This window comes from Balaenoptera acutorostrata, chromosome 20 (genome assembly GCF_949987535.1).
Source record: "Balaenoptera acutorostrata chromosome 20, mBalAcu1.1, whole genome shotgun sequence".
Taxonomy (NCBI): domain Eukaryota; kingdom Metazoa; phylum Chordata; class Mammalia; order Artiodactyla; family Balaenopteridae; genus Balaenoptera; species Balaenoptera acutorostrata.
The window spans coordinates 21,033,778-21,061,569 of NC_080083.1; the positions used below are offsets into that span (position 1 = coordinate 21,033,778).

The following is a 27,792-nucleotide window of genomic DNA, read 5'->3' on the forward strand; positions in this document are numbered from 1 at the left end:
ACAAACTGTTAGGAGGAGAAAGGCAGATGGGGGATAACAGTTCTTGGCTCATGATTCTTTAAGTGAAACTGAGAGATTTATGAAACAAACTTACGATAAAGTCTTTTTTATTTTTAATGGAAGTGTCATGAATTTTTTATGTACTCAAAAGTTGGCTACTCTCCAAAAGAGAAAATTAGTTAAACAACTTGCATTAAAAATATGTAGGTCTGGCAGTTGTAGCAAATAGCAGATTTAGCCAATGTGGACGACACTCCACCTCACCCTCAATTCACAAACACAGAAAATTGCCAGATAAAATGAAGCATGTTTAAAACTACATACACAATATGAGAGACCACTTCATACTCATTAGGATGGCTATTATTTAAAACAAACAAACAGAAAATGATAAGTGTTGGTGAAGATGTAGAAAAATTGAAACCATTGTACACTGCTGGTAGGTATGTAAAATTTATGGTAGTTCCTCAAAAAGTTAAACACAGATTACAATATTATCCAAAAATTTCACTTCTAGGTATACATCAAAAAAAAAAATGAAAGGAGGGACACAAAGAGATACTTACATACACATGCTTATAGAAGCATTATTCACAATAATCAAAAGGTAGAAGCGGGCTTCCCTGGTGGCGCAGTGGTTGAGAATCTGCCTGCCAATGCAGGGGACACGGGTTCGAGCCCTAGTCTGGGAAGATCCCACATGCCGCGGAGCAACTAGGCCCATGAGCCACAATTGCTGAGCCTGCGCGTCTGGAGCCTGTGTTCCGCAACAAGAGAGGCCGCGATAGTGAGAGGCCCGCGCACCACGATGAAGAGTGGCCCCAACTTACCACAACTAGAGAAAGCTCTCGCACAGAAATGAAGACCCAACACAGCCATAAATAAATAAATAAATAAATATTTTTTAAAAAAATGTAAAAGCCATTCATATTAAAAAAAAAAAAAAGGTAGAAGCAACACAAGTGCCCATCAACAGATGACTAGATAAATGAAATGTGGTATACACATACAATGGAATATTATTTGGCCTTAAAAAATAAGGAAATTGTAACACTTGCCACAAAATAAAGAAACTATAACATGATGAACCTTGAAGTCATTGTGCTAAGAGAAATAAGCCAGACACAAAAGGATAAATACTATATGGTTCTACTCATATGAGGTACTTAGAGTAGTCAAACTCATAGAAATAGAAAGTAGGATGGTAGCTGCCAGAGGCTGGGGGGAGAGAAGAATGGGAAGTTATTGTTTAATGGGTTAAAAGTTTCAGTTTTGAAAGAATAAAGTTCTGGAGATGAGTGGTGGTGATGGTTGCACAACAATGTGAATGTACTTAATGCCACAGAACTGTACACTTCAAATGGTTAAAATGATACATCTTATGTCATGAATATTTTACACAATTAAAATAAATAGAAAAAAAAAAGAAGAAAAAAAAAACTGTATGGTTGAACTTAAAAGAGAGAAAGGGAGATTTTCCTCAAGAGGAAACCAAAACAGAGTGATAAACTCTGAAGGTGAACTGTAGAAGCCTGGGAAAAACACAAGATCTGGTCTAGGTGTCAAGCTTTTAATGCCCACACAGAAACAGGGCCACACTTGAAGGAGGAGTTGACACTAGGCCCCTAAATGAAACAGGAGCCTTGATGCTAGACAAACTCTACCCACCTGCCAAGTGAAGCAGTAAAGAAACTTGCTCTGCTCAGGGCTCCTATGAGATATTAAAGCCCGAAGTCTGTACCATGCTCAGGAGCAAATGAAGAATTTATATTACCTAAGTGAAAAAAAAAAGGTAAAAACGGGTCCCGTGCTCTATAAATTGCTGACAGTAGTGCAAATTAGTATAACCCCTAGGAGGGGAATTTGCCAATACTGTTGAAATTATAAAGCATATATAATGCACATACAAAGCAGAAAACAATAGGATAATATTTTCAAAATGCTGAGAGAAAATAGTGGTTAACTTAGATAAACGAAATATGGTATACACACACAATGGAATATTATTCAGTATTAAAAAAGAGGGAAATTCTAACACTTCCCACAATAGGATGAATCCTGAAGTCATTATGCTAAGTGAAATAAGCCAGACACCAAAGGCTTATACTATATGTAAATTACACCTCAATAGCAGAGGGCAATGAAGACCTTTAGAGGGAAGCAAAACTGAGAGTATTACTACCAGACTTGCACTAGGACTAGGATATACAACAGAAAGAAAGAAAGTGAACCCAGTTGGAAGAGTACAGCTGCAAGAAAGAATGGTAAACAAAGCAATGAGTTAAAAACGAATGGAGTGGGACTTTGCTGGTGGCACAGTGGTTAAGACTCCGCGCTCCCAATGCAGGGGGCTCGGGTTCGATCCCTGGTCAGGGAACTAGATCCCACATGCATGTTGCAACTAAGAGTTCACGTGGCACAACTAAGGAGCTGGCGAGCTGCAACTAAGGAGCCTGCAGCTAAGACCCAGTGCAACCAAAGACCCGGTACAACCAAATAAATAAATAAATAAAAATTATGTTTTTTTAAAAAAATGAATGGAGGGACTTCCTTGTGTTCCATTGGTTAAGACTCTGCACTCCCAATGCAGGGGGCCCAGGTTCAATCCCTGGTCAGGGAACTAGATCCGGCACGCCACAACTAAGAACCCGCATGCCACAACGAAGATCCCGCATGCTGCAACTAAGACCTGGCACAGCCAAATAACTAACTAAATAAATATTTTTTAAAACAAAGAATGAAAACAGGAACTGTTTTATTGTTGTATAAAACAATAATAATAATAATTATTATTATGACTAATTTAGGGGATTTAAAAGACAAAATGGAACTAAAATATTGAATAAGAACAAATATAAAACAAGAGGCAGACTTCCCTGGTGGTGCAGTGGTTAAGAATCCGCCTGCCAATGCAGGAGACATGGGTTTGAGCCCCAGTCCGGGAAGATCCCACATGCTGTGGAACAACTAAGCCCGTGCGCCACAACTACTGAGCCTGCACTCTAGAGCCCGCGAGCCACAACTACTGAGACCCTGTGCCACAACTACTGAAGCCCGCATGCCTACAGCCTGTGCTCCCAACAAGAGAAGCCACCACAATGAGAAGCCTGCACACCGAAACGAAGAGTAGCCCCCGCTCGCTGCAACCAGAGAAAACCCCACGTGCAGCAACGAAGACCCAACGCAGCCAAAAATTAAAAATAAGTAAAATAAAATAAATTGGGGCTTCCCTGGTGGCGCAGTGGTTGAGAGTCTGCCTGCTAATGCAGGGGACACGGGTTCGAGCCCTGGCCTGGGAAGATCCCACATGCCGCGGAGCGGCTGGGCCCGTGAGCCACAACTGCTGAGCCTGCGCGTCTGGAGCCTGTGCTCCGCGGCGAGAGAGGCCGTGGCGGTGAGAGGCCCGCGCATCGCGATGAAGAGTGGCCCCCGCTTGCCACAACTGGAGAAAGCCCTCGCACAGAAACGAAGACCCAACACAGCCAAAATCAATCAATCAATCAATCAATCAAAAAACATACGCATCTGATTCAAGATCCTCATTAAAAAAAAAAAAAAAAAAAAAATCCATAGCAAAACAAATCACTGTTTAAAAAAATAAAATAAAAATAAAATAAATTAAAACAAAAAACAAGAGGGGGTGACTATATTTAAAATGTTTTAAGGACTTTGTATTGTTGGTGGGGAGCAGAGAGTTATTAACTATATTAAGTAAGCAAGTTAAAATTTTTAAAGTAATAAATACGATGTATCATTTCCAAACTAGCAGAGGGAAAACAGGGGTAATAAACTAAATTTAAAAATTGGGTCAATCCAATAGAAGGTAGTAAAGGAGAAAAAGCATAAAAAAGGATAAACAGAAAGTATCAAAATTATATGGTAGAAGTAAATCTAATATATCAGTAATCATAAAAATATTAACTTGTCAGTTAAAAGAAATGTCAGACTGAATTTTTAAAAATAATAAAAATCTAGCTATAGGCTGTTTTTAGAGACATACTTCTAAAAACAAAGAAAGTACTTCAATTAAAATAAATAAATAATTTTTTTAAAAAAATCAACTATATGTCAATTAATAAATATATTCTTAATAAATATATTTTTAAATAAACGCAAAGAAAGTAAATGGATACTAGAAAAATATTATCCTCTCTCAACCCCCACCCACCCAGCCCCACCATACCAAAAAGAGACAGCATCTCTAGAATAATACACAACAAAATAAGGCTCTAAGGGTAAAAGCACCATTTTATAGAAGGTTTCCATAAAAATATAAATAATGAAAACAGACTCAAAAGGAAATAGTAAACTCAAGACCTAAATCAATGAAGAAAATTTTATCAGTAGTTGAAAATCCATCCCTCCCATTTAAAAAACTACTAGGCCAAGACCAAGCTGTCAAGAAAGAGATAACCCTCCATCTTACTGACTCAAACTGTTCCAAAGAAAAGAAAAAGAAGAATAATTCCCCAACTCATTTTAATAGCCTAGTATGTCATTGATACCAAAATTGGATAAAGATAGTGAACAAGTAAAATTATGGACCAATCCTGCTTATGAATACTTACAAAAACCTAAATAAATATTAGCCTCAAGTCCAGCAAAAAGAGTTAATACAATATTTCATCAAATCAAAAATGTCACTGATTGTAAGACACACCATTACTTTTATACTAAGAAACAAAAATCCTGTCATTTCAACCATAGCATAATGCTTTCTTATCACTCACACATTTTATTTTATACTCACTGAAGGAGTTTTCAGACTTAGTTACACTTATTTTTATCATTTATCATTCTTATACATTCAAAATGAGGAAAATATAAGCAAAATAAATAACATTAAGATCTTCATATTGGAGTCCAACTCTTCTAAATCACCTTTCAATTCAGAGTCTTTGATATTTATTCTTGCCATCAAGAGGTGGTAGTATGTAACATTTCAAAAAATAGTTTCTACCATTCTCTCTGGCATTTTCTTCTAAGCCACTGACACAAATTCGGAAAGTTTTGCTGCTGAAATTTTCTTACTTTACCAGAAGTTAACAACAGAAAGTTTTCAGCAACAATCAAGACTCCTATTCCTTCCTCAAATGGTTCTTAAATGGCTGTTAACTAAAATGCTAAGGAATCACAGGTAACCAAGTTCAAGCAAGAGCAATTAGAAGAAGCCATTGACTGTAAAACATATTCTACTTACAGAAATGTGAAAATGTAAAAAATCTGCATCTCAGAATCAACAAACATGGTATTTCACAATCAAAGATTTATTTCAGCAATACAAGAATAGTTTAACATTAGAACACTTATTAAAGTAGGTCACCACATTAACACATTAAAGAAAAAAACTCAAAGCATGCAGAAAAGCATTTGATAAAATTCAACAATCATAACTTTTTTTAAAAAACCTCTTAGCAAAACAGAAATACAAAGGAACAGACTTAACCTTATACAGCTGACTACCTGCCAAGATTCCACAGCAAAAACAAACAAAGAAATGGTAAAATGCTAGAAACATCCTCTTTAAAGGCAAGAACAGGAATAAGCGTGACTGCCATCATTGCTTCTATCCAATATTCTACAAAAGGTCTTAGGCAGGGGCTTCCCTGGTGGCGCAGCGGTCTGGGAAGATCCCACATGCCGCAGAGCAACTGGGCCCGTGCGCCACAACTACTGAGCCTGCGCTCTAGAGCCTGTGAGCAACAGCTACTGAAGCCCGCGCGCCTAGAGCCCGTGCTCCACCAGCAAGAGAAGCCACCGCAATGAGAGGCTCGCGCACCGCAACGAAGAGTAGCCCCCGCTCGCCACAACTAGAGAAAGCCCACGCACAGCAACGGAGATCCAACACAGCCATAAATTAATTAATTAATTAATTAATTTAAAAGGTCTTAGGCAGCTCCATAAAACAGTAAAATAGTAGAGATAGTACAAGGAGTGGAAAAGAAGAAAGAACTAACCAGTTATTATCAACCCAGATAATCCAAAATAAGCTACAATCTATTGCACTAATAAGAGATTTCAGCAAGGTTATGAAATACAAAAGTCAATATATTAAAGCCCATAGAGGGCCTATAGTATGGCAATGAACAATTAAAAATATAATTTTTATAAAAGATGGTATTTATAATAGCTTCTAAAAAATACATAGGAATAAATTTAATCAAACATGTAATGCATTTTTATAGGAAACACTTAAAACTTCACTGAAAACATTTACTAAGAAAAAAAACTGAAGCACTAAGATATCAATAAAGTGATATAAAATATTTATGAGTGGAAGGAATATATATATCTATTTCTACCAGAAATAATCTATAAAGTCATTGAAATTCTAAAATTCTAATCAAAACATATAACTCAACAAGCTGATCCTAAAAGAGGGAAGAGAGATCTTGGAATAGCCAAAACAATTTTGAAGAACATAAAGAAGGGGTTGGGGAACTCAACCTACTATGCATCAAGACTTTTTATAAAGTTTTAAGAATTAAAACAATGTGGTATTGATATAGTAACAATTATCAGAGCAACGGAACAAAATATTTAAACCAGAAACAAACCCAAGTAAAGAAAATTCAGGGACTTCCCTGGTGGCACAGTGATTAAGAATCCACCTGCCAGTGCAGGGGACACGGGTTCAATCCTTGGTCCGGGAAGATCCCACGTGCCGCGGAGCAACTAAGCCCGTGCACCACAACTACTGAGCCTGCGCTCTAGAGCCCGTGAGCCACAACTACTGAGCCCACGTGCCACAACTACCGAAGCCCGCACGCCTAGAGCCCATGCTCTGCAATAAGAGAAGCCATTGCAATGGGAAGCCCACGCACCGCAACGAAGAGTAGCCCCCGCTCTCCGCAACAAGAGAAAGCCCACGCGCAGCAACGAAGACCCAACGCAGCCAAAAATAAATACATAAATACGTAAATAAATAAATTTATTAAAAAAAAAGATCAAAGAATATCTCTAGGTAGTCCTTTTTCTAAGGAGAAAGGGTGGGAAAAGCATCTGATGAGGAGGTAGGGGACAGTGGCAATTTAACAACATCCATACTTTCTTATTTCTTTACAGAAAATCTGAAGCAAACATGACAAAACTTTACTATTTTTTAAAGCTAGGTGGAGGGTACAAAGGTGTTTATTATATTTTTTCTGTCCTTTCAGTATATTTTAAGTATTTCATAATTTAAACATTTTACATAGAAAAGGTCTGGGAATATGCATGATATACCCATTTTTAAAGCCCTATCCTATAAAATAAGGGTAGAGTCTAAAAAAGATGTTTGTTTATAATGGGGAAAAATTGAAAACAGAATTAAGCTAAACAAATTGCAGAACAGCCACACAATGAAATGTCACATAACCACGAAAAAATTATAGTTCAGAAGTGTAGTTATTAACTTGGAAAGACGGTGACAACACATTAAGTGGAAAAAAAACAGACTATAAAACTATAGGCTTTCAACTAAGGCATTAAATGGTTAAATGAACTTTGCCCCACATGCATCAGCAGGCCAAGGTTCTATTAATGCACCTGCCATATTTTAATCTCATCAACTTGCGTCCATGGATAGAAGTTAACCACAAGGAGCTTAATAATAATAAAAAGTAAAATAGATTAATTCTAGTGTTTTGAATAAGAAAGATATTGCTGTAATATGATATAGAATAGCTACATTCAAAGCCAAAAAAAATTATTTCCCAGTGTTGGTGCCAACAATCCCAGCCTTTCCAGATGAGACCTGTTCTATCTAATCATCCAGTCAGACAGCTACCAAAGTTAGCACACTAGTGTAAATTGCTGATCATATATAAGAAAGAGCCAGGTAAAATATAATAAACTATATTCAAAATAAACTGTCAGGTATCAGTGAAACAAAGCTATACTAACAAAGTGATGCCATATTTATTAGAGAGAAGAGTGGCAGCAAGAAGTTACTAAAGGAATTTTGAGAGAATACAACATTTTGCCCTGTTACATTTATACCCACTGATAAATCGGAAATTGACTTGGGTACTCTAAAACCTGTGCTCCATATTTTGTTCATTAAAAGTTGCCCAAGGGACTTCCCTGGTGGCACAGTCGTTAAGACTCTGAGCTCCCAATGCAGGGGGCCTGGGTTCAATCCCTAGTCGGGGAACTAGATCCCACATGCGTGCTACAACTAAGAGTTTGCATGCCACAACTAAGGAACCGGCAAGCTGCAACTAAGGAGCCCATGTGCCACAACTAAGGAGCCCGCGAGCCACAGCTAAGACCCGGGGCAACCAAATAAATAAGTAAACATATTTTTTAAATATTTTAAAAATATTGCCCAAAACGTCTAAGAATCACAACAGATTCTATTTTATGAAAACTGCAATAGCATACTAAAGGAAAATTGTTTCCTCTACTCACAACCTTTTGATATCAAATGTGTGGGGATTTTCCCACACCAACCAATTCTCCAACTCTCCAGACACAACTGGGTGTCCTACAATTCAATTCTGACATTAACTACTGGGAATTAGCATAGACCCCACAGAACTGAGCCCCACAGGCTCAGTTCCACAAGATTGTCCCCCACTTCAGACACCAATGAACAAGTGGTGGGTCCCCACGTTACCCACACTTCTGTCCAACTTCTGTTCCCATGACCCCCCTCCTCATGTTTGATAATTTGCTATACCAGCTCACAGAACTCAGGCAAACACTTACTTACATTTACCAGTTTATTATAAAGGATATTATAAAGAATATAAATAAACAGCCAGATGCAGAGGTATATAGGGCAAGGTCCATAAGAGCCCTGAGTACAGAAGCTTCTGTCTCCATGGAGTTGGAGTCCACCACCCTCCTGGCACATGGGTATGTTCACCAACCTGGAGGCTCTCCAAACCCCATAGTTTAGGGATTTTTTTATGGAGGTTTCATCATGTAGGTATAACTGATTAGTAACTCAGTCTCCATCCCCTTTTCCTTCCCTCTCAGGGTGGGGAGGCTTAAAGTTCTAACCCTCTAATCACACGGTTGGTTCCTCCAACCTGAAGCTATCTAGTGGCCCATCAAGAGTTACCTCATGAGCATACAAAAAGACACTCTTATTAATTCCAGAGATTTCAAGGGTCTTAAAAGATCTTATGTCAGGAACCAGGAACCAAGACTAAATATTATAATAAAAAATGTTCCTATCACCCCTATTGCTCAGGAAATTACAAAGGTTTTAGCAGATCTTGTGCCAGGAACTGGGGATAAAGACCAAATATAGGACTTCCCTAGCGGCGCAGAGGTTAAGAGTCCACCTGCCAGTTCAGGGGACACAGATTCGATCCCTGGTCCAGGAATATCCCCCATACCGTGGAGCAACTGAGCCTATGTGCCACAACTACTGAGCCCACGCCCCATAACTACTGAAGCCCGCGCGCCCTAGAGCCCATGCTCCGCAACAAGAGAAGCCACCGCAATGAGAAGCCTGTGCACCGCAACGAAGAGTAGTCCCCACTTGCCGCAACTAGAGAAAGTGCGCGAGCAGCAACAAAGACCCAACGCAGCCAAAAATAATAAAATAAAATAAAATAGGCCAAATATATATTTCTTATTATATCATAATATCACACATACAATAAAGGGTAGGGAGTTAGAACTTCGAGGGAAAAATATTTTCATTAATATTATTTACTGTGAAAGTATTTCTTGTGTTCTTTATACCTTGATGAAATACTTTCAAGACTTATAAGACCACCAAATATAAACTGCATTTATTGTGTAAAAATTAAGAATGGCTCAGGCTCTATAATGGTAGTTGGATGTAAGATATGCTAAGTCTCAGCTTCTAGAAGAGTTGATTTTGAACTCAATCACCCTTTGAGAGAAGACATACCAGCTCGCATAATTTCATCAACCAGGAGAATGTTGGTGGCAATCGCTGTGCTGAGGGAAAAGATGACAGGGTGAGTAAAGCTTACCAATCCACTCTTATCTTTCCCTCCCAGAAATCTTCAGCTACTAATGACACTTTGTTCTGCAATGATGTTGGTGTGAGATAAGACAAAGCTATTATAAATACAAACATCACCCCTTGCATTATAATTCCAACTCATTTGCTGATAAAGTAGAAGCCTAATTTTATATTCCAGCAAAACTGAGCTCATTTTTAGCATATCATTTGATCTTTTTCCCACTATGCATGTGGTACTATTTCAGTAAATGTCCTTCTTTCCCTTCTCTCTCAAATAAACAGTAAGATTAACATTTCCCATAACTTACACTGATAGAACTAAAATCTAAAAGGGACTGTAAAATGACAGCAGCTAGTCTTAATAACTGGATACCATGCCTTTTCATACACTTAGCCATTTTCCACTGTAGCAGGCAAAAATAATAGAAAAATCTTAATGTTATCAATTATGTCCTTAAAAGTCTTTCTCTTTTTATTAATACAAACTTACCAAGAGTGAAGAAGTTGTTTTTTCACACAATAATTATCCCAAACTCCTGCATCTGCTGCTACCATTGGCTCACCTGCAAAGGAAAAACAAACTATTTCAAATCTACAATCTTGATATATTCTGTTAATATTGGCTGTATATTCTAACAATATTTAATATACCACCAAAATTACTATTATCAAGGTCACCAACGACCTCCATGGTGTCAAATCCAAAGGTCAATTCTCAGACCTCATCTATCAGCAGCACTTAACTAACACAGCTGATCATACCCTCCCAACCACTCTTTCTTCACTTGTCTTCCAGGACATCACACTTGCCTGGTTTTTTTCTTTTGTACTAGTGGCTCCTTTTCTGTCTACTTTGCTAGTTCTTCCTCTTCTTCCTGAGCTCTTAATGTCAGAGTACCCAAAGGCTCAGTCCTATATTCTTCTCTCTCTATGCTCACTCCCTAGATGATCTCATCCAATCTTCTAGATTTAAAGCATATACACTCTGACGACTCTCAAGTTTTTATCTCCAAGCCGGACCACTTTCCTGAGCTTCAGACTTGTACATCCAACTGTCTATTTTAAAGTCTCCAGATACTTCAAACTTAACTTTGCCAAAACTCAATGCTGACCTCCAGCCACCAAAACATGCTCTACCCACAGTCTTCTCCAATGCAGTTAATGGCAATTCCAATGACAATTCCTTCCAGTTGTTCAGTTGACTCCTCTCCACAGAGTAGCAAGAGTGATCCTTTTAAACATATTTAGACCATGTCACACCTCTGTTCAAAATTGCTCCCTATTCCACCACAGAAAAAGTCAAACTCTATACACTGGCCCACACGCCCTCACGTGATCTGACCTTCTATTACCTCTCTCATCTCCCTCCTCCTCGAAAACACCAGACAGTGGCTTTTCCACTAGCTGTTCCCTCTGCCTAGGACATTCTTTCCCTAGTTCCCACGTGGAACTTCCTAACTTTCTTTGATTTTGTTCAACAGACATTCTCAGTGAGGCCTATCCTGACCACCCTCTTCCCATTGAAACCCCCTCCCCACACTGCTGTGCTAGCATTCACAATCATCCTTAAACTGTTCCTTTAATTTTTTCACAGAATTTATTACCTTTAAAAATGTTAAAGGAACTTATTTATTAAGGTTATTATTTACTGCCTATCTTTCCCTGCTACAACCTAAGCTCACAAGGGAAGGGTCTTTGTTTTGTTCTGTGTGAATCCCGAGTCAAATAACAAGCACTCAATAACTATTTCTTAAGTGAATGAATATTTGCTTTTAAGAAGTTCAAAAGTAAAACAAAGGCACCCAAAATTTAAATATAAAAGTCATCCAGGGCTTCCCTGGTGGCGCAGTGGTTGAGAATCTGCCTGCCGATGCAGGGGACACGGGTTCGAGCCCTGGTCTGGGAAGATCCCACATGCCGCGGAGCGACTAAGCCCGTGAGCCACAATTGCTGAGCCTGCGTGTCTGGAGCCTGTGCTCCGCAACGGGAGAGGCCACGATAGTGAGAGGCCCGCGCACCGCGATGAAGAGTGGCCCCCACTTGCCACAACCAGAGAAAGCCCTCACACAGAAACGAAGACCCAACACAGCCATAAATAAATAAATAAGTAAAATTTAAAAAAAAAAAAAAAAGACTCGTTTAAAAAAAAAAAAAAAAAAAAAAAAAGTCATCCAAACCTCCACCCCCTTACTTAAGTTTTGGGTCACTGTAGTATAACCTCTTTTTTTATTAAGCAGCTGATTTTTCTTTACTTTCTTACCTGTATTCAAATCTATGCCAACAGGTTGTTTTGATTCTGAATGCTCAACCTGAACTTTTACTAGTGTTTCCTGCAGGTCATAACCAGAATTCTGAGCAAGAACCTTTAGGAATAAAAAATAATAATAAATGTATGTATGGAATTCCTTCATATATATTTGAATATCAGATATAAAAAATAAGGCACTCGGGCTTCCCTGGCGGCGCAGTGGTTGAGAATACGCCTGCCAATGCAGGGAACATGGGTTTGATCCCTGGCCCAGGAAGATCCCACATGCCGTGGAGCAACTAAGCCTGTGTGCCACAACTACTGAGCCTGTGCTCTAGAGCCCACGAGCCACAACTACTGAGCCTGCATGCCACAACTACTGAAGCCTGCACACCTAGAGCCTGTGCTCCACAACAAGAGAAGCCACCACAATGAGAAGCCCGCCCACTGCAACGAAGAGTACTCGCCGCAACTAGAGAAATCCTGTGCACAGCAACGAAGACCCAACGCAGCCAAAAATTAATTAATTAATTAATTATTTTTAAAAAGCACCTTGGCATTGAAAAGGAAAAATGGAAGAAAACTAAGACTAGGGTTATGCTTGGGTGGTAGGAATAGAGATAATTGGGGGGGGGAGGCTTTTTTCCTATTTTCCAAGTGATCTTTCAAGAGAAAATATTTTTATAACTTTTAAAAATTCATTTATACCCAATTAGGAAATGCATTTCTACTTATGAATCTTTTATAACCAATATTTGTTACACATTCATGTAAAGAAATAATTTTTAATATAGTTAAGCATAATTATAGGGAATTTTTCAAAATTTTCATCTAACTAGATTACTCTAACTCCTAACTGAATGTGAAGATACTTTATTTAGGAAGAACAAAACAAACTATATGTTCAATATTCTTCACTCTTCAAGTCTCCTTCACTCTTCCCCTTCTTCTCACTCTCAGCAAATGATTTTGCTTCTTTGAGAAAATAAAAACACTGTCCCATCACTACCTCTACCAATCCACCTGCACTTGAACCTGAACCTCCTATGACTAGGAATGAATTGCCCATGCTCCTCTCTAAGGTTAACCCCTCTGCTTGTGTACTGTATCCCATTTCCCCTCTCTGCTCCTGCAACTGTCCCCTCTTCCCTCACATCAACTGTTCCTGCCTACAGGAGCATCCTCATCAGGGAACAAACTTGTCATAGTAATTCCCATCTTTAAAACAAAAAATTCTCCTTCAACCCCATTCCCATATTCCCTTCTAGCTACTGCCCCACTTACCTGCTCCCCTTTAGAGCTAAACTCCTCTGAGTTGTCTACATTTGCATCCTCACTTCTTCCCTAACCATTCTCTCTTGACCCCACCTTCAATCTGACTTTCACACTCACCCCTTTATTGAATCAACTTTCATTAAAGCCACCAAAAAACTAAACATTCTCCAAATCTAATGGTCAATTCTCAGTTCACAACTTGCTCATCAAACTGCCAACCGCATATGACATAGCAGATTATTCTCTCCTTCTTGAAACACTTTCTTCTCTTACCTTCTGGGACACTATTCTCCTTTGGCTTTCCTCCTATCTCACTGACCACCCCTTTTCAGTCTTCTCTGCTCAGTCCTCCCTACCTTCTCAATTTCTAAACATTGGAGTTTTCAGGGCTCAGTCTTTAAACTTCCTCTTCTCTCTATCTATATCACTTCCCAGATGATCTTATTAACTCTCATAGGGACTTCCCTGGAAATCCAGTGGTTAAGACTCTGTGCTCCCAGCGCAGGGTGCATGGGTTCAATCCCTGGTCAGGGAACTAAGATCCCACATGCTGCACGGCGCAGCCAAAAAAATTAAAAACTAAATTTAAAACTCTCATAGCTTTAAGTCATCCACACACTGATGACTCCCAAATAAATATTTCCAGTCCAGACCTCGATCCTGAACTCCTGACACCTCTCTCCAAATTCTTACGTAACATCTCCACATGGACATCTAATAGGCATCAAAAACATAACATTCGGGCTTCCCTGGTGGCGCAGTGGTTGAGAGTCTGCCTGCCAGTGCAGGGGACACGGGTTCGAGCCCTGGTCTGGGAGGATCCCACGTGCCGCGGAGCAACTGGTCCCGTGAGCCACAATTGCTGAGCCTGCGCGTCTGGAGCCTATGCTCCGCAACAAGAGAGGCCGCGATAGTGAGAGGCCCGCGCACTGCGATGAAGAGTGGCCCCCGCTTGCTGCAACTGGAGAAGGCCCTCTCACAGAAACGAAGACCCAACACAGCCATAAATCAATAAATAAATAAATTTAAAACAAAAAAAAAACATAACATTCCCCAAGCTAAACTCTTGATTTATTTCCCCAAACCTGCTCTTCCCAGTCTTCTCCATCCCAAGAAATGGCATCTCTGCTTTTCCAGCTGCTCATGCAAAAACCCAAGAACCCAAGAGACATCCTTGAATCCTCTGTTTCTGTCACATTCTGCGTGGAACATCAACAAATCCTACTGCTCCTTCTTTCTAAGTATACCCTGATCCAAACCTTTTTTTCTTTTCTCACCTATATTACAACGGATTCGTAACCGGTCTCCTGCTTCTGCCCTTGCACCTCCCACCCTGCTCCACAGTGTACTCCCCACACAACAACCACGGCGATCCTTCTGAAATATAAACCAAGTACTTGTTGCCCTCAGCAATGGTAAGGTAATTTGGACCAACCCTACTACCAAAAGCAACTAAAAATGCTGGATTAAAAACAAAACAAAAAAACCTTTAAAACTCTGCAGAGTCATAAAACAGTAAAGAGCTACAAAAGTTTTCTTTTCAAAACTGAAAACAAAACAGGAACTCCAAGAGGTAAGTAGATAACTGCAACCACTCATCCTAAAGTCATCTGACAATTCAGGCAAATCTGAATTTTGACCTCATAATGAGAGGCGGACAGAATTAAAAAAGCTCAAGGCTCATCCAAAGTACAGAGTGTAACAGTAAGACCCTCTTCACGTTAAACTAGAACCTCAAAGGCTACATACTCAGGGTACAAACCAGCAGCCCTCACATGGACTTGCAGTTAGAATTCACAACTGGTTATTCAAAAAAAACCTCAAGCTGTGGATTTAGTTTAAAGTCGTCCCTGGGCGGGGCTTCCCTGGTGGCGCAGTGGTTAAGAATCCGCCTGGCAATGCAGGAGACACGGGTTCAAGCCCTGGTCCGGGAAGATCCCACATGCCGCAGAGCAACTAAGCCCGTGTGCCACAACTACTGAGCCTGTGCTCTAGGGCCCGTGAGCCACAACTACTGAACCCGTGTGCCACAACAACTGAAGCCCGCGTGCCTAGAGCCCGTGCTCCACAACAAGAGAAGCCACCACAATGAGAAGCCCATGCACCGCAATGAAGAGTAGCCCCCGCTCGCCACAACTAGAGAAAGCCCACACGCAGCAACAAAGATCCCACACAGCCAAAAATAAATTAATTAATTAATTTTAAAAATAAATAAATAAAATAAACACCAGAAGTAGACAAGACAAAACTTTAAATATTGTAATTATCAAACTGAACTATATGTTTAAAGAAATGAAAGGTAAGTTTGAAAAGATCTGCAGGGAACAGGAAACCATAAAAAGTGACAAGGCAGATTTAAGAACGAACCAAATAGAACTTCTATAAATAAGTAAAGACACCTACACATACACACACATATATTAAAAATAAATAAAGTATTTACAGATGAAATATAACATCTGAATTGGCTTCAAAATAATCCAGGTTTGGGCAGGGGGAAGGAAAGAGGAGTATATATGGGGGATATAAGACTGGCCATATACTGATTATTGATAAAGATGAGTGACAGATACGTGGGAGCTCATTCACTATTCTATTCTACTCTTATATATGTTTAGAGTTTCCCATAATAGAATGTTTAAAATGAGTTAAGTCCAAAGTCAACAAGGTGCTACACACTCTGAGTACATACATACTCAGACAATGTTATAATTGTCTTCCCTCTCTGACCTCACCTTCTACTACTTTTTCCTCTTCCTCTGCTCCAGGCACACTGGAACACCCCAGCACACTTCTGCTTCGGGGCTTCTTCCACTGTTATTCCCTCTGCTTAGAACACTCTTCTTCCAGATATGCACATGGCTAGCACTAGAGACCCCTTTAGCTCTCTAGTTTACTTTCTCATCACAATGATCTTCCTTGACTACCCTAAAATCATGCACATGCTCACATATACAGCTGCTCTAGCCTCTTCACAGCACTTATTAGCATTATTTGTCCACCATCTCTTTCAACTAGAAATGTAAGATTCTTAAAAAAAGAAATTCTGTTTTGTTTACTCTTCGTTCCTAGCACCTAAAACAGTGAATGGCTCCTGGTAAGTATCCAATTAATATATGCTGAATGAATACACTGATAATGAATAGAAGTAACTAATGAAATCAGTGAAAGAATATCTGAAGATAACAAAGTATTCTAGAATCTATGCACTGTTAAAGTTTATATCATTTACTTTGTATCTGTTTCTGATTTATGCTTCATCTCCATGATTTCCACCATGAAGAGATCAATAGGATAACCCGGTCTTCTAATAGCCAAAACAGAATCCACCACAGCCTGGAAGAGAAATGAATGAGAACAGTAAATTATTTGGTCTACTAAAAGAAACCACTGGCTCTAGTAATCTATCACCAGACTAAGGAGATAAAGTGTTTCAGGCTCCAAAACACAGGGCAAGGTCAGAAAGTGTCACTTTGTCATGGACACGAATGATAACCAATGCCAATGGATACTTTAGAGCCTACAGGGACTTCAGAGATTATCAGGTCCAAACCCCTTATTTTACAGAGAAGGAAACTAAGGTAAGACTTTAAGAAGTTATGGTCTTAAAACAAGGTCTAACAGGTAGTAGCAGAGTCAGGACTAGAAATCAAGTCTCTTTAACTGCCAAGCCTACTATACAAACACTACTCAAACTTTTCCACCAAAGGACACCTTAATGGAAAAGAAGGAAATGAAATCTAAGGAAAGAGTTCAAATTTGCTGGCTCTAACAACATGAAATTTTTAAGTCTTATGTTTTACCATGAAACTTTTCCACATCATGCCATAATATATACATTTGTTTTTTGTTGTTTTTTAATTTTCATTGGGGTACAGTTGATTTACAGTGTTCTGTTATACGTTTGTTTTAATGTGAAAATAATGCTTTTCCTCCATCGTAAAGTAAAATTGACACTCCAGAAGGACATGTCTCATTTATTCTGCCAAATATCCCCAGGGATATGCAATTTGAGAAGCACAGCACCACACAGCTTATTGCTTAGCTCAGAAAGTATTATGAAAATAACTGACTACAGAAATTAAATGCTATAGTATAACCATCCTCAAATAAAATAAAAGCAAAAAAACTATACCTTAGAAAAGTTTACTGAGGTAACATGATTTTTGGTTTTGATGACTAATGGGGAATAATGACAAACGATTGGAAAATGAGAGTATTAGTGTTTCTATAACTCCAAAAGAGAATGGAGGCCCTAATCAGATAGCTTGAAGATTCTGGGCCACGTGATATATGTACTTTAACAGCAGAAAACACAGAAGAGTCTTTATTTAGACTGCTCAGCAAGAAAATGTCTTAATTTCTTAATCTTAATCTGATTTCCCAAGTAGGTTTTCCTATTGGTAAGAATTGACCAGAAACAACTCAGGTGTTTCAGTATTTATATTTCTCAAGGTAAATTAGTAAGATAGAATTCTGATTTCTATGTCAATGTCTTGTGAATTTGGTTGTTATGAACTCATCATTCCTGATAAACTAATGTACTCAAGTTTCAAAAAATGCAAAGCTGAGGAACAATGATGATATCATCAAACTACAGCTACCTGATAAAAGCCTTCCCAAAATACCCAACTTTGTCCTGATATTATATATATATTCTACCTTTAGAAGTAAACAAGTATACACTTCCCAGATGTGAATATTATCTATCAGATCAATCATGCTCATTAAAGTGGTAACCTTAACTACAAGGCACACTGCCAAAACAACGTCCCCAACCTCACATAATAAATATGGACCTCTAGGTTTAGGAGACCAGTGTGCATCACCCCAACAGCTTCCAAAGGGGGTGATCCATAGGCAGCCAAGTCCCTCCCAACTTTCAAGTTAACTTAAAAGAAGGCTTAATATGACCCTTTTGAAAAATTACACATACTGTTCTGACCAATCAAATCTACTCTGTAAATAAGCCTATAAATGTCTGTCTTCTATATTTTGTTGTATGTTAAAAAGAACCACATGCCATAGCTGATTATCTTATAGGAAAAAGAAAAATACCAGCATGTGTTAGGCTGTACTCATTCTGCAAGAGTTTAACCACATACCTCTGTTAACATATCAGCCAGCTGAGGATGAACTTTAGTTTGTAGAGATGTTCTAGCCACATCTAAGAGGATTTCTCTTTTCATCTCTTTTTTAATTTTAACTTGTTCCAAAACTTCAAGTGCCTTTACTTTTGCAACTTCAAATCCTTCAGCTATTATTCTAGGGTGCAGGCCCTAATACATCAACATAAAACTATAAATTATAAAGTAAGTTATCCAAAGTAAAAGTAACCATCCTTTCCTACTAATAGGTATGTCCAAAAAAATTAATTACCTATATCAATGCCACTAAATATAAGTGTATGTATGTAATTTGTAATCTTTCAGCGCTTCATATTTCAAACAATCTCAAACTTACAAAAAAATTGTTTACAATTTACAACAGTACAAAAAAACTACAAAAGTTCTTTTTACGTCTGAAAACTATAACACACTGTCGTGTAGTGCTCTTCTGAATGAGCACAGCAGAGAAGACTCCCTGTAATGTAGAGGAAAAGAACCAGCATTGTTTGGAGAAAAATGACAGATAGGCAGCACCTTCACCAAATGTTCAAAGTTAACATCATAGAACGGGACAAACACACACCATGTGCCTCCAGATATGCTGCATTAAGACCAATACAGCATTTCCATGGCACTCCTGCCAAAGGTTCATAACCTGAGTCTGATCATGAGGAAACAGACAAATCCAAACTGAGGGACTTTCTTAAAAAAAAAAAAAAAAAAAACAGCCTATCCTCTAAAAGTAGCAATGTCAGCAATGTCATGAAACACAAAAGATGGCTCGGGAACTATTCCAGCTTAAAGAAGACTAAAGGGGTATGACAACTGAATGGAACAAGTGATGAAATTTGAATAAAACCTGCAAATTAGATAAAAGTATTTATCAATGTGTTAATATTAATTTCCTGTTTTGATCACTATACTGTGGTTATATATATGAGAATTCCCTGGTTTAAGAAACATACACTGAAATATTTAGATCATCATGTCTGCAACTTATTCTTATACCATTAGAAAAAAATATGTATATTACTATATATATACACATTCCATATATATATATATATATATATATATATATTCATGAAAGAGAGAGAAATGTTATTCTTTGGAATATTCTTGCAACTTTTCTGTAGGTCTGACATTATAACAAAAATATTTTTTGAAAAAACACTATTGTTTATTCTGAAAAATAATACATAAACTTATTGAAAGCTGGAACTAGTTCTAATTTATTCCCTTCCTCCATTCCTTTATGTCAGTCCTATAATAACTTTAAAAGTTGACATTTATTGAGCATTTGTGCCAGGCACTATTCTAAGGGATTTACATGTATTATTTTAGTCCTCTCAACACCATGAAGTGGGTGTTTTTATCATTCCTGTTTCACAGATGAGGAAATTTAGGCTTAAAGGCTTAGATCACCAGGCTAGTAAGAGCCAGAGCCAGGATTTAAACCCACAAGGCCTGACACCAGAGCCTGTGTTATTAACCATCTTCAAAACATTTCCTCAGCCTAGGACCTCACAACTTCTCACCTAGACTACTAGGAAAACCTTCAGTCTTGACTCCCTTAAAACTGTCCCCCAAATATTTAAAATGCCAATCTGACCATATCACTCATTCATATGTCAGTATGAACATTCTTCTTGGTTAGTATATTACATGCCTATTCACTACTGTCCGCATCACTTTAAACTCCACCTACACCAGACTGCTTGTAGCTCTGCACACACACCAGTTTGCTTCTTTTCTCTGTGCCTTTGCTCATGTTGTTCCTTCTGCCTGGAATGCCATTCTCTGCACCCCTCACTCTTTCATCAGGTTCACTCCTCACCCCTCACTCTTTCATCAGGCTCACTCCTCACCCCTCACTCTTTCATCAGGCTCACTCCTTCTAATCCTAAAGATTCAGCGCAGGCCTATTTCCTCCAGGAAGTGCTTCCTGACTACCTCAGGCTAGTTTAGGATACCCCTCCCTCCTCAGTGTTTCTATCCCATCCTGTGCCTAGCTCTGTCACTGCACTGTCACACAGTTTCATAACTATGTCAATGTCTGTCAGCATCTCCCCTTCCCTAATTTCTTCCTTCCTAGCCCAACCCTAATTTTGTTTAGGTATCTCTCTTCCTCAGTGCTTCAGAGGAAGCTGACCCTATCCCTAGCTCAAGGGGCGGATCCTAATTAGATTAAGTCAATTTCCTGAAAAACTGTCACTGGTTTGGGATGGACATAAGACCAGTGTTGGCCCAATCATATAAAGGAAGGACTTTTATTCTATGGCTGGGTGAATGGTTTTCTCTTGCCCTCTCATGCTGAGTGTTAGTAAGGAGAACAGGTAGCCCTGATTTCTTCTGACAGTGTTTCATCCAGGATGGGAATAAGCCCATGAAGAAACAGCATTGCAAGTGGAAGAGCTAAGAGACAGAAAGGATCTGGGTACTTGATGACTGAATGAATTTTTTAATCAACTAACCCTAGAAGCCTGCTTTATTGCTATATTTCCTGTTACGGGAGATAATTTTTTTATTGTTTAAGTGACTTTTAGTCAAGTTTCTACTGCTTACAGCTAAAAGCATCTTGAGATAAGTTGCAGGTACTGAATTAATAGACAGATCCCAATACTAAATGAAACACAAAGTGATCTTTTTAGCACTTTGAAAGGACAGGTTATGCTTTGCTAAAATGGTCCTTGAAAGAGCAAAAATTCAACTGCTTAATTAGAAAAGACAGATAAGTAACGCAAAGAAAACAATACAAATTGAACAAAGGCATGGAGGTAGAAATGTATGTTATGATTTCAGAGGCCAGTGAATGAAGGAGTCTGGCTAGAGGAGACGGTTTATAAAGGGAAATAAAGGGCTTCCCTGGTGGCGCAGTGGTTGAGAATCTGCCTGCCAATGCAGGGGACACAGGTTCGAGCCCTGGTCCGGGAAGATCCCACATGCCGCGGAGCAACTAAGCCCGTGCGCCACAACTACTGAGCCTGCGCGTCTGGAGCCTGTGCTCTGCAACAGAAGAGGCCGCGACAGTGAGAGGCCCGCGCACCGCGATGAAGAGTGGCCCCCGCTTGCCACAACTGGAGAAAGCCCTCACACAGAAACGAAGACCCAACACAGTCAAAAATAAATAAATAAAAAAAAAAAAATTTACAAAAAAAAAAAAAAAAGGGAAATAAAACTAGAAAAGTAGGTAAATTCACAATGTGGAAAACCTTCAATAATTCTTCTCTAGTTATTTTTTAAAAGGTGCATAATTTGTTTTCAACTTTCTCAGTGATGTTTTCTTTCTTAGGCCATTAGTCATGGGTACATGGCTAATTTTTCAACTTTTATATATATCTCAAATATTTCATTTTTTAAAAAGGTATATAATTTCAATAAAAGGCATTATTTTGACTAAAAATTTCATTATTTCCATTCATAATTGTCCAAAAGTATCTTGATAAAAATTAACATTTGCCCTCTAAAATTAAACCATTTTACTAGCAAAAAAAAAATAACTTTTTACTCAAAATAAAGTACCACATGAATGTGCATTCTATGAAATTCTAATACCTCAGACATGTAAAGATCAGCTTGTTTTAGTAACTCTCCGATAGTTAGAACATTTGAAGTAGTACCATCTCCTGTAATGTCATCCTGGGCTGTTGCTACTTTTGCTATCAAGGAAGCTGTTGGGTGTTGAATTTGCTGAAAAAAGCAAGCAACAGATTAAAAAAGAGAGAGAATGAGATAAAGAAATAGTCCACCAAAAACAAGGTAACCTAAGGGTCAACAGTAAAATTAAGAAATGAAATAAGCTTCATTCTATAAGTTCACAAGTTTTATATTATCATACATAATAAATGTCAAAACGAAAAGTTAAAAACTGAGAACTAATGAGGTTTGAACATTTTATAAAAGAGTCTCTGCTTCAAATGCAATGACATTTCCAAAATAAGATTAAATTCTTCAATCTTGAAGATGAATATATGTACTAAACTTGCAAAGGATTTTTTTTTCCCATGATTACAAAGGACATAATGCATTGCCTTTAAAAGATGTAACTAATTTGGAAGTATCCCTAAGCTATTATTTGCACTACACAAAGATTTGAAAACAGCCAATAGACTTTTTTTTTCCTAAGGTTTAATCCAACAAGCATATCTCAGGACTGCAGTATTTAGCTGACGGCCTTGGTTTAAGGATATACAAAGTGTACTATGTTCTCAGTTAAGGCTTATTAAAGGTTTATTAAGTCAGCAACATCAGCTCACCATCTCATGGAGCAGTACGTTGCCATCTTTGGTGAGTTTGATGTCTCCTGCACCAGAAACAAGCCTGTTCAGAAAAAAGTGGTTATAAACTTCATATAGCAAGAGCCAAACAAGACACTCCCACTGTTAGCCACTCCACTATCCTTAATATAAGTAACTGGGTGTGGAAAACTTCCATTATACCATGGAGGATACCACAGTAACTACCACAGAATCACTTCTCCCCAGATGGACTGCTATGGTGATTTCATTCCAAACAGCACATTTACAAGTTTAAGGACAAGAGCAGTCTGTGAGTTATGAACAGTGGTTTGGTACCTGGAAGAGTACTTGGAAGTCTACAAACCACAAATTTGTGAACTTTCTGCAGGTTTCTTTTTTTGTGAAATGTTCCCATTCATTCACTCAACTAATTTTTTCCCTCACCCCTCACGTTTATTAGATCAAGTTCTGTCAACTCTACAACCTAAATGTCTCTTGAATCTACCCCCTCCTCTCCATCTCCACTGTCATCATCATCTCTAGTCTGGACTACTTAGCATCTTGGTATCTCTGAATTTGAATTTACCCTCCACACTGCATTTATCTTTTTAAAAGGCAATGTGATTCAGTCAGTTCCCTCACCAAAAATCCTTCCATGATTTTCATGTTCTCCATCACCTTCAAGATAAAATCCAAACTATATAGCAATGACATAGTTTACCTTTCCCAAGCTGGGTAATGTCTATTTTTTCTACCTCTTCTACCAAATGAGATCTTGTGGGCAAACCTTGTGGTTCCCTTACTACATCATGTTTGGTTTTGTTTCTGTTGGATTTACACCACTGAGCTTCTCTTGTTCCTGAAGTTACCCTATCTAGAAGGCCTTTACTCCCTTCTCCAAATGGAGAACTCTAATTCGTTTTTCAAGACTGATGAAGAATCCTCTGTTATTGAGCTTTCCCTTCTCCCTTCTGCCATCAGTTATTAGTCCCTTTCCTCAGTATAATGGTATATATATAATTACCACATTCATCTCTACCAGAACTCCTTTAGAAACTGTATCTTGGTCATCTCTGAGTTCCCAGCATCCCAGTTAGTACATACTCAGTGCCCTCTTTTACTGTTAATATTAATTACTTTGCTCATTCCTGAGACTGTACCTCTCTCCTCTTACACCTCTTTGCCCTCACTAGTCTCTTTCCCTCTCTTCTAAAGAAAATAATGGTCCTAAGTAAATATATGCTGAAAGAGCGTTCAACTTGCCTAGGGACTCATAGCTAAAGCGGACCTTGGATTTGAACCCAAGCCTGCCAGGTTCCAAAGCCCGTGCCGTCTCCAGTACAACACACTGCCAAGCAAAACCCAAACTCTTAAAACAGCAGGACAGCTAGATGGCTTATGTTTCATATACGACACTAAATGAACTGACTTTCTACTTGCATATGAACCTTAACAAGAAGTCGGGGGCCAGGGAGGGGGTCACAGTCGGCCCTTTCTTCGGGTAGCATTTCTCCTCCTCTCCCACCAGGCTAGAAATGAGCTCAGGGCAGGAATGAGAACGAGGGAAACCAGGCCCACAAGTGCGTCCACGTCGCTCCCAACTCTTTGTGGAACGTCTGCCTCACAGCGCGCCCCGACACCCAACGAACCCCGACGCCCTAACCGCCGCTCCAACCGCCGTCTCACATTTTCATGGTTCCCTTGGGACCCAAGTTGGTCCGCAGAACATCCTGCAGCCCTCGGGCGGCGCATATATTGACTGACAAGGCCGCCTGGGCCCGGGCCACCTCAGCCTTGGAGTTTATGGCTTTAATCGCAGCCATGGCCAGACTGTAGAAAGAGAGCCCCGCCACCTCCGCCTAAAGCAGCCTCAGCTGCTATTCTGAGGGAAACCCTGCCGCCACGGCTCACGCTCCTGAGCCTCAACCAATCCGCTCCCGGACAGGAAGTGACGTCATCAGGCGTCGGCGGGACGGAAGCCAGAATCGCTTCGGGTCCGGTCGCAAAGATGGCGTCCTCCGCCTCCGCTCGGCCTGAGGCGGGGAAGCGAGTGGTTAATCAGGACGAACTGCGGCGGTTGATGAAGGAGAAGCAGCGTCTGAGCACCAACCGCAAACGGATAGAATCTCCATTCGCGAAGTACAACCGCTTGGGGCAGCTGAGTTGTGCCCTGTGTAACACCGCGGTTAAGAGCGAGCTCCTGTGGCAGACTCACGTCCTGGGAAAGCAGCACCGAGAGAAAGTGGCCGAGCTGAAAGGCGTGAAGGAAGCCGCCCAGGGACCGTCCGCCAGCGCAGTGCCTCAGTCCGCCAGCGCAGTGCCTCAGTCCACCAAGAGGAAGGCGCCGGACGCAGAGAGCCAAGATGCCAAAAGAGCGAGGGCCTCCGTGGTGTCTCAAGTACAGCCCTCCACTTCCGCTTTGCCCACCAACGTTGACAAAGCCGGAAAGGAGCCCACTAGGGCGACCCTCAGTAAGGCTTCGGGACTCGGTTTACTCCCTGATTATGAAGATGAGGAAGAGGAGGAGGAGAAAGAGGAGGGAGGAGGAGGAGAAGGGAAAAGAGGGGATGTCTGTAAGCATCCGGCCAACGCGCAGGGCAAGGAACACTCACTTTCCTCCGCGCGGGAGGCAGCCGGTAGTAGGCTGCCAAGCGATTTCTCGGACACAAATCCTCCCAAGGCCCCTTTAATTCCTCATTCAGGGTCAATTGAGAAAGCAGAAATACATGAAAAAGTGGTGGAAAGGAGAGAAAACACCGCGGAAGCATTACCGGAAGGGTTTTTTGACGACCCTGAGATAGATGCGAGGGTACGAAAGGTTGATGCCCCAAAGGATCAGATGGACAAAGAATGGGACGAATTTCAAAAAGCCATGAGACAGGTCAACACTATTTCCGAAGCCATAGTTGCCGAAGAGGATGAGGAGGGACGGTTGGACCGGCAGATTGGGGAGATCGATGAGCAGATAGAGTGTTACCGTCGGGTGGAAAAGCTGCGGAATCGCCAGGATGAGATAAAAAATAAGCTTAAAGAGGTTCTGACCATAAAAGAACTGCAGAAAAAGGAAGAGGAGAATGTTGACAGCGATGATGAGGTAGAACTACAGGATTTGTTGTCTCAGGATTGGAGGGTGAAAGGGACTTTGTTATAGAGTTTCAAAGACCCAAGAGTTCTACATCCTCTACGACTGTATAAAAAGTGCCGCCTCTCAATACGATATCGTTTACTCCATGCCTGGAGATTTGGTAACTTGACTGGGTTGTCGAGATACAATGAGCCTGTGAAGATACCGCTTTGGAAAATTGGTGTAAAATATTTTTGAGGTAAAGGTGTTTTTGAAGTTTTCGAAGTATTACACTCAAATGCCCACTTTTTCGCACACTTATAGATCTAAAGTTTGAGTTGTAAAAGCTGTAAGCTGTAAATATTGTACATATTAAATATATATTTACTTAAGAATTATATTTTGAAATTTATAAGTTAATATAAGTCAGACCAACAGACAAGCTTTTAGATGAAAACCAAGTGTGGCATTTAGAATGTATATGGCTTTTTCTTTTCTGACTCCCTAAATCAAACTCAAGAGGGTTGTGGCCGGGCAGGGGGTTGTTTTGTTGTTTTTAAGAACACTACTCATAAACATATAAGTCATTCAGGGCTAATCAGGTCTCTGTTTCAAAACGGTGTTCCAGGAGAATATGGTGAAAAATATATGCCAAGTATGACCAACCTCCTTAATCCAAAGTTTCTCTTGATTAAACCGGTGGTTCTCGGATGTAGGTACACAGGAAGATCTCATACAAAGATTTTTTTAAAGTGTATGTGGATCATCTAGGAAGCTTTTTAAAAAATTCATGTGCCCGTGCCCTACCATTGGAGAGATTCAGTAAATCTGGAGTGGGGCTCAGACACCTGTAGTAGTTTTGATGGCTTCCCAGGTTATTCTGTGGGAATGCCCTGGTGGTCCAGTGGTTGGGACTCCGCGCTTCCATTGCAGGTGGCACGGGTTCTACCCCTGGTCGAACTAAGATTCCCGCAAGCCACGAGGCGCGGCCAAAAAAAGAAAGCTTCCCAGGTTATTCTAGTAAGGCCAAAATTGGAGCACCACTGCCCTAAATCCAGAACCTATTTATATTTTTCCAGGCTTTGTTTTTTCTTTAAATGACACATTCCGTAAGTTTACTGTCTATTGCATAAAAGAAATGCTACCTTTTATTTATATCCCATCTAATCTTAAATTTTATTGTTACATATTATAAATTAGGGGTCAGAGTTAACAGGTTCTATCAATTGTAGGAAGGAGGTATAAGTTGTTTCTCCAGCAGTAACAATTAGGCTGTGCTGATCATCAATAGTTTAAATCAATCCTTCTCCCTTTGGAGATAGAGGTATTCAAATAGGAAAAAGGAATTAGCAGTGTTCCGGGGATAGAAATGCATACAGCACATTCAAATAAAAGTGAGTAGTAATAATAATAGCTAAGACTTTCTTATAAGCCAGGCAGAGTTCTAAGTGCTTTACATAAGCTCAGTCTAGTTTCCCTAAAGCCCAGGTTTTAAGCCCAGGGATAAGGTATAAAAAAGCCTTGAGTATTGAACAAAAGAATTCTTCCTGTAGGCAATGTGGGCAAAATGGAAGTTTTTGAGCAGAGAGTCATATCTGCAAGAAATATTATGGAAGATTATTTCAGTTGCAGTATATAGAACGGAATGAACATGGGTAGGGGCTAGGAAGCTGGGAGACTACTTGGAAACTAGATTTTAAAAGCAAGGCAGCTAAGACTGTAATTAGGTATGTATTGAGAGAAAAGTAATAGTATTGAAAGAATTTAACAGAAAGGGCTAACACTGACTAGAAGTGAAGAAAAACAGATATATAGGTGGAATTCAGGGGTTTTGGGTTTTTCTAGTGTGGGTGCCTAAAGGAAGTTATCTAACACTTATGGAGCATATTAATTGTCCTGAGGCCTTTGGCAGAAAGGCTTTGCTTTCC

At 39.6% G+C, this 27,792-nt stretch overlaps 2 protein-coding genes across 2 annotated transcripts; one reads left to right on the forward strand and one right to left on the reverse strand.

The window, feature by feature from the left end:
• Positions 1 to 9,565: 9,565 nt before the first annotated feature.
• CCT6B (chaperonin containing TCP1 subunit 6B) lies at positions 9,566 to 24,781 on the reverse strand. Its single transcript, XM_057536535.1, is given in 9 exon segments — positions 9,566 to 9,903; positions 10,422 to 10,494; positions 12,192 to 12,294; positions 16,687 to 16,689; positions 16,692 to 16,790; positions 18,560 to 18,733; positions 22,118 to 22,252; positions 22,819 to 22,882; positions 24,487 to 24,781. Coding segments are annotated over 9 exon segments (861 nt in total). The 5' UTR covers positions 24,624 to 24,781; the 3' UTR covers positions 9,566 to 9,830.
• Positions 24,774 to 26,152, forward strand: ZNF830 (zinc finger protein 830). Its single transcript, XM_007190170.2, has one exon. It carries the CDS (start codon positions 24,809 to 24,811, stop codon positions 25,949 to 25,951), a length of 1,143 nt encoding a protein of 380 aa, XP_007190232.1. The 5' UTR covers positions 24,774 to 24,808; the 3' UTR covers positions 25,952 to 26,152.
• Positions 26,153 to 27,792: the final 1,640 nt, after the last annotated feature.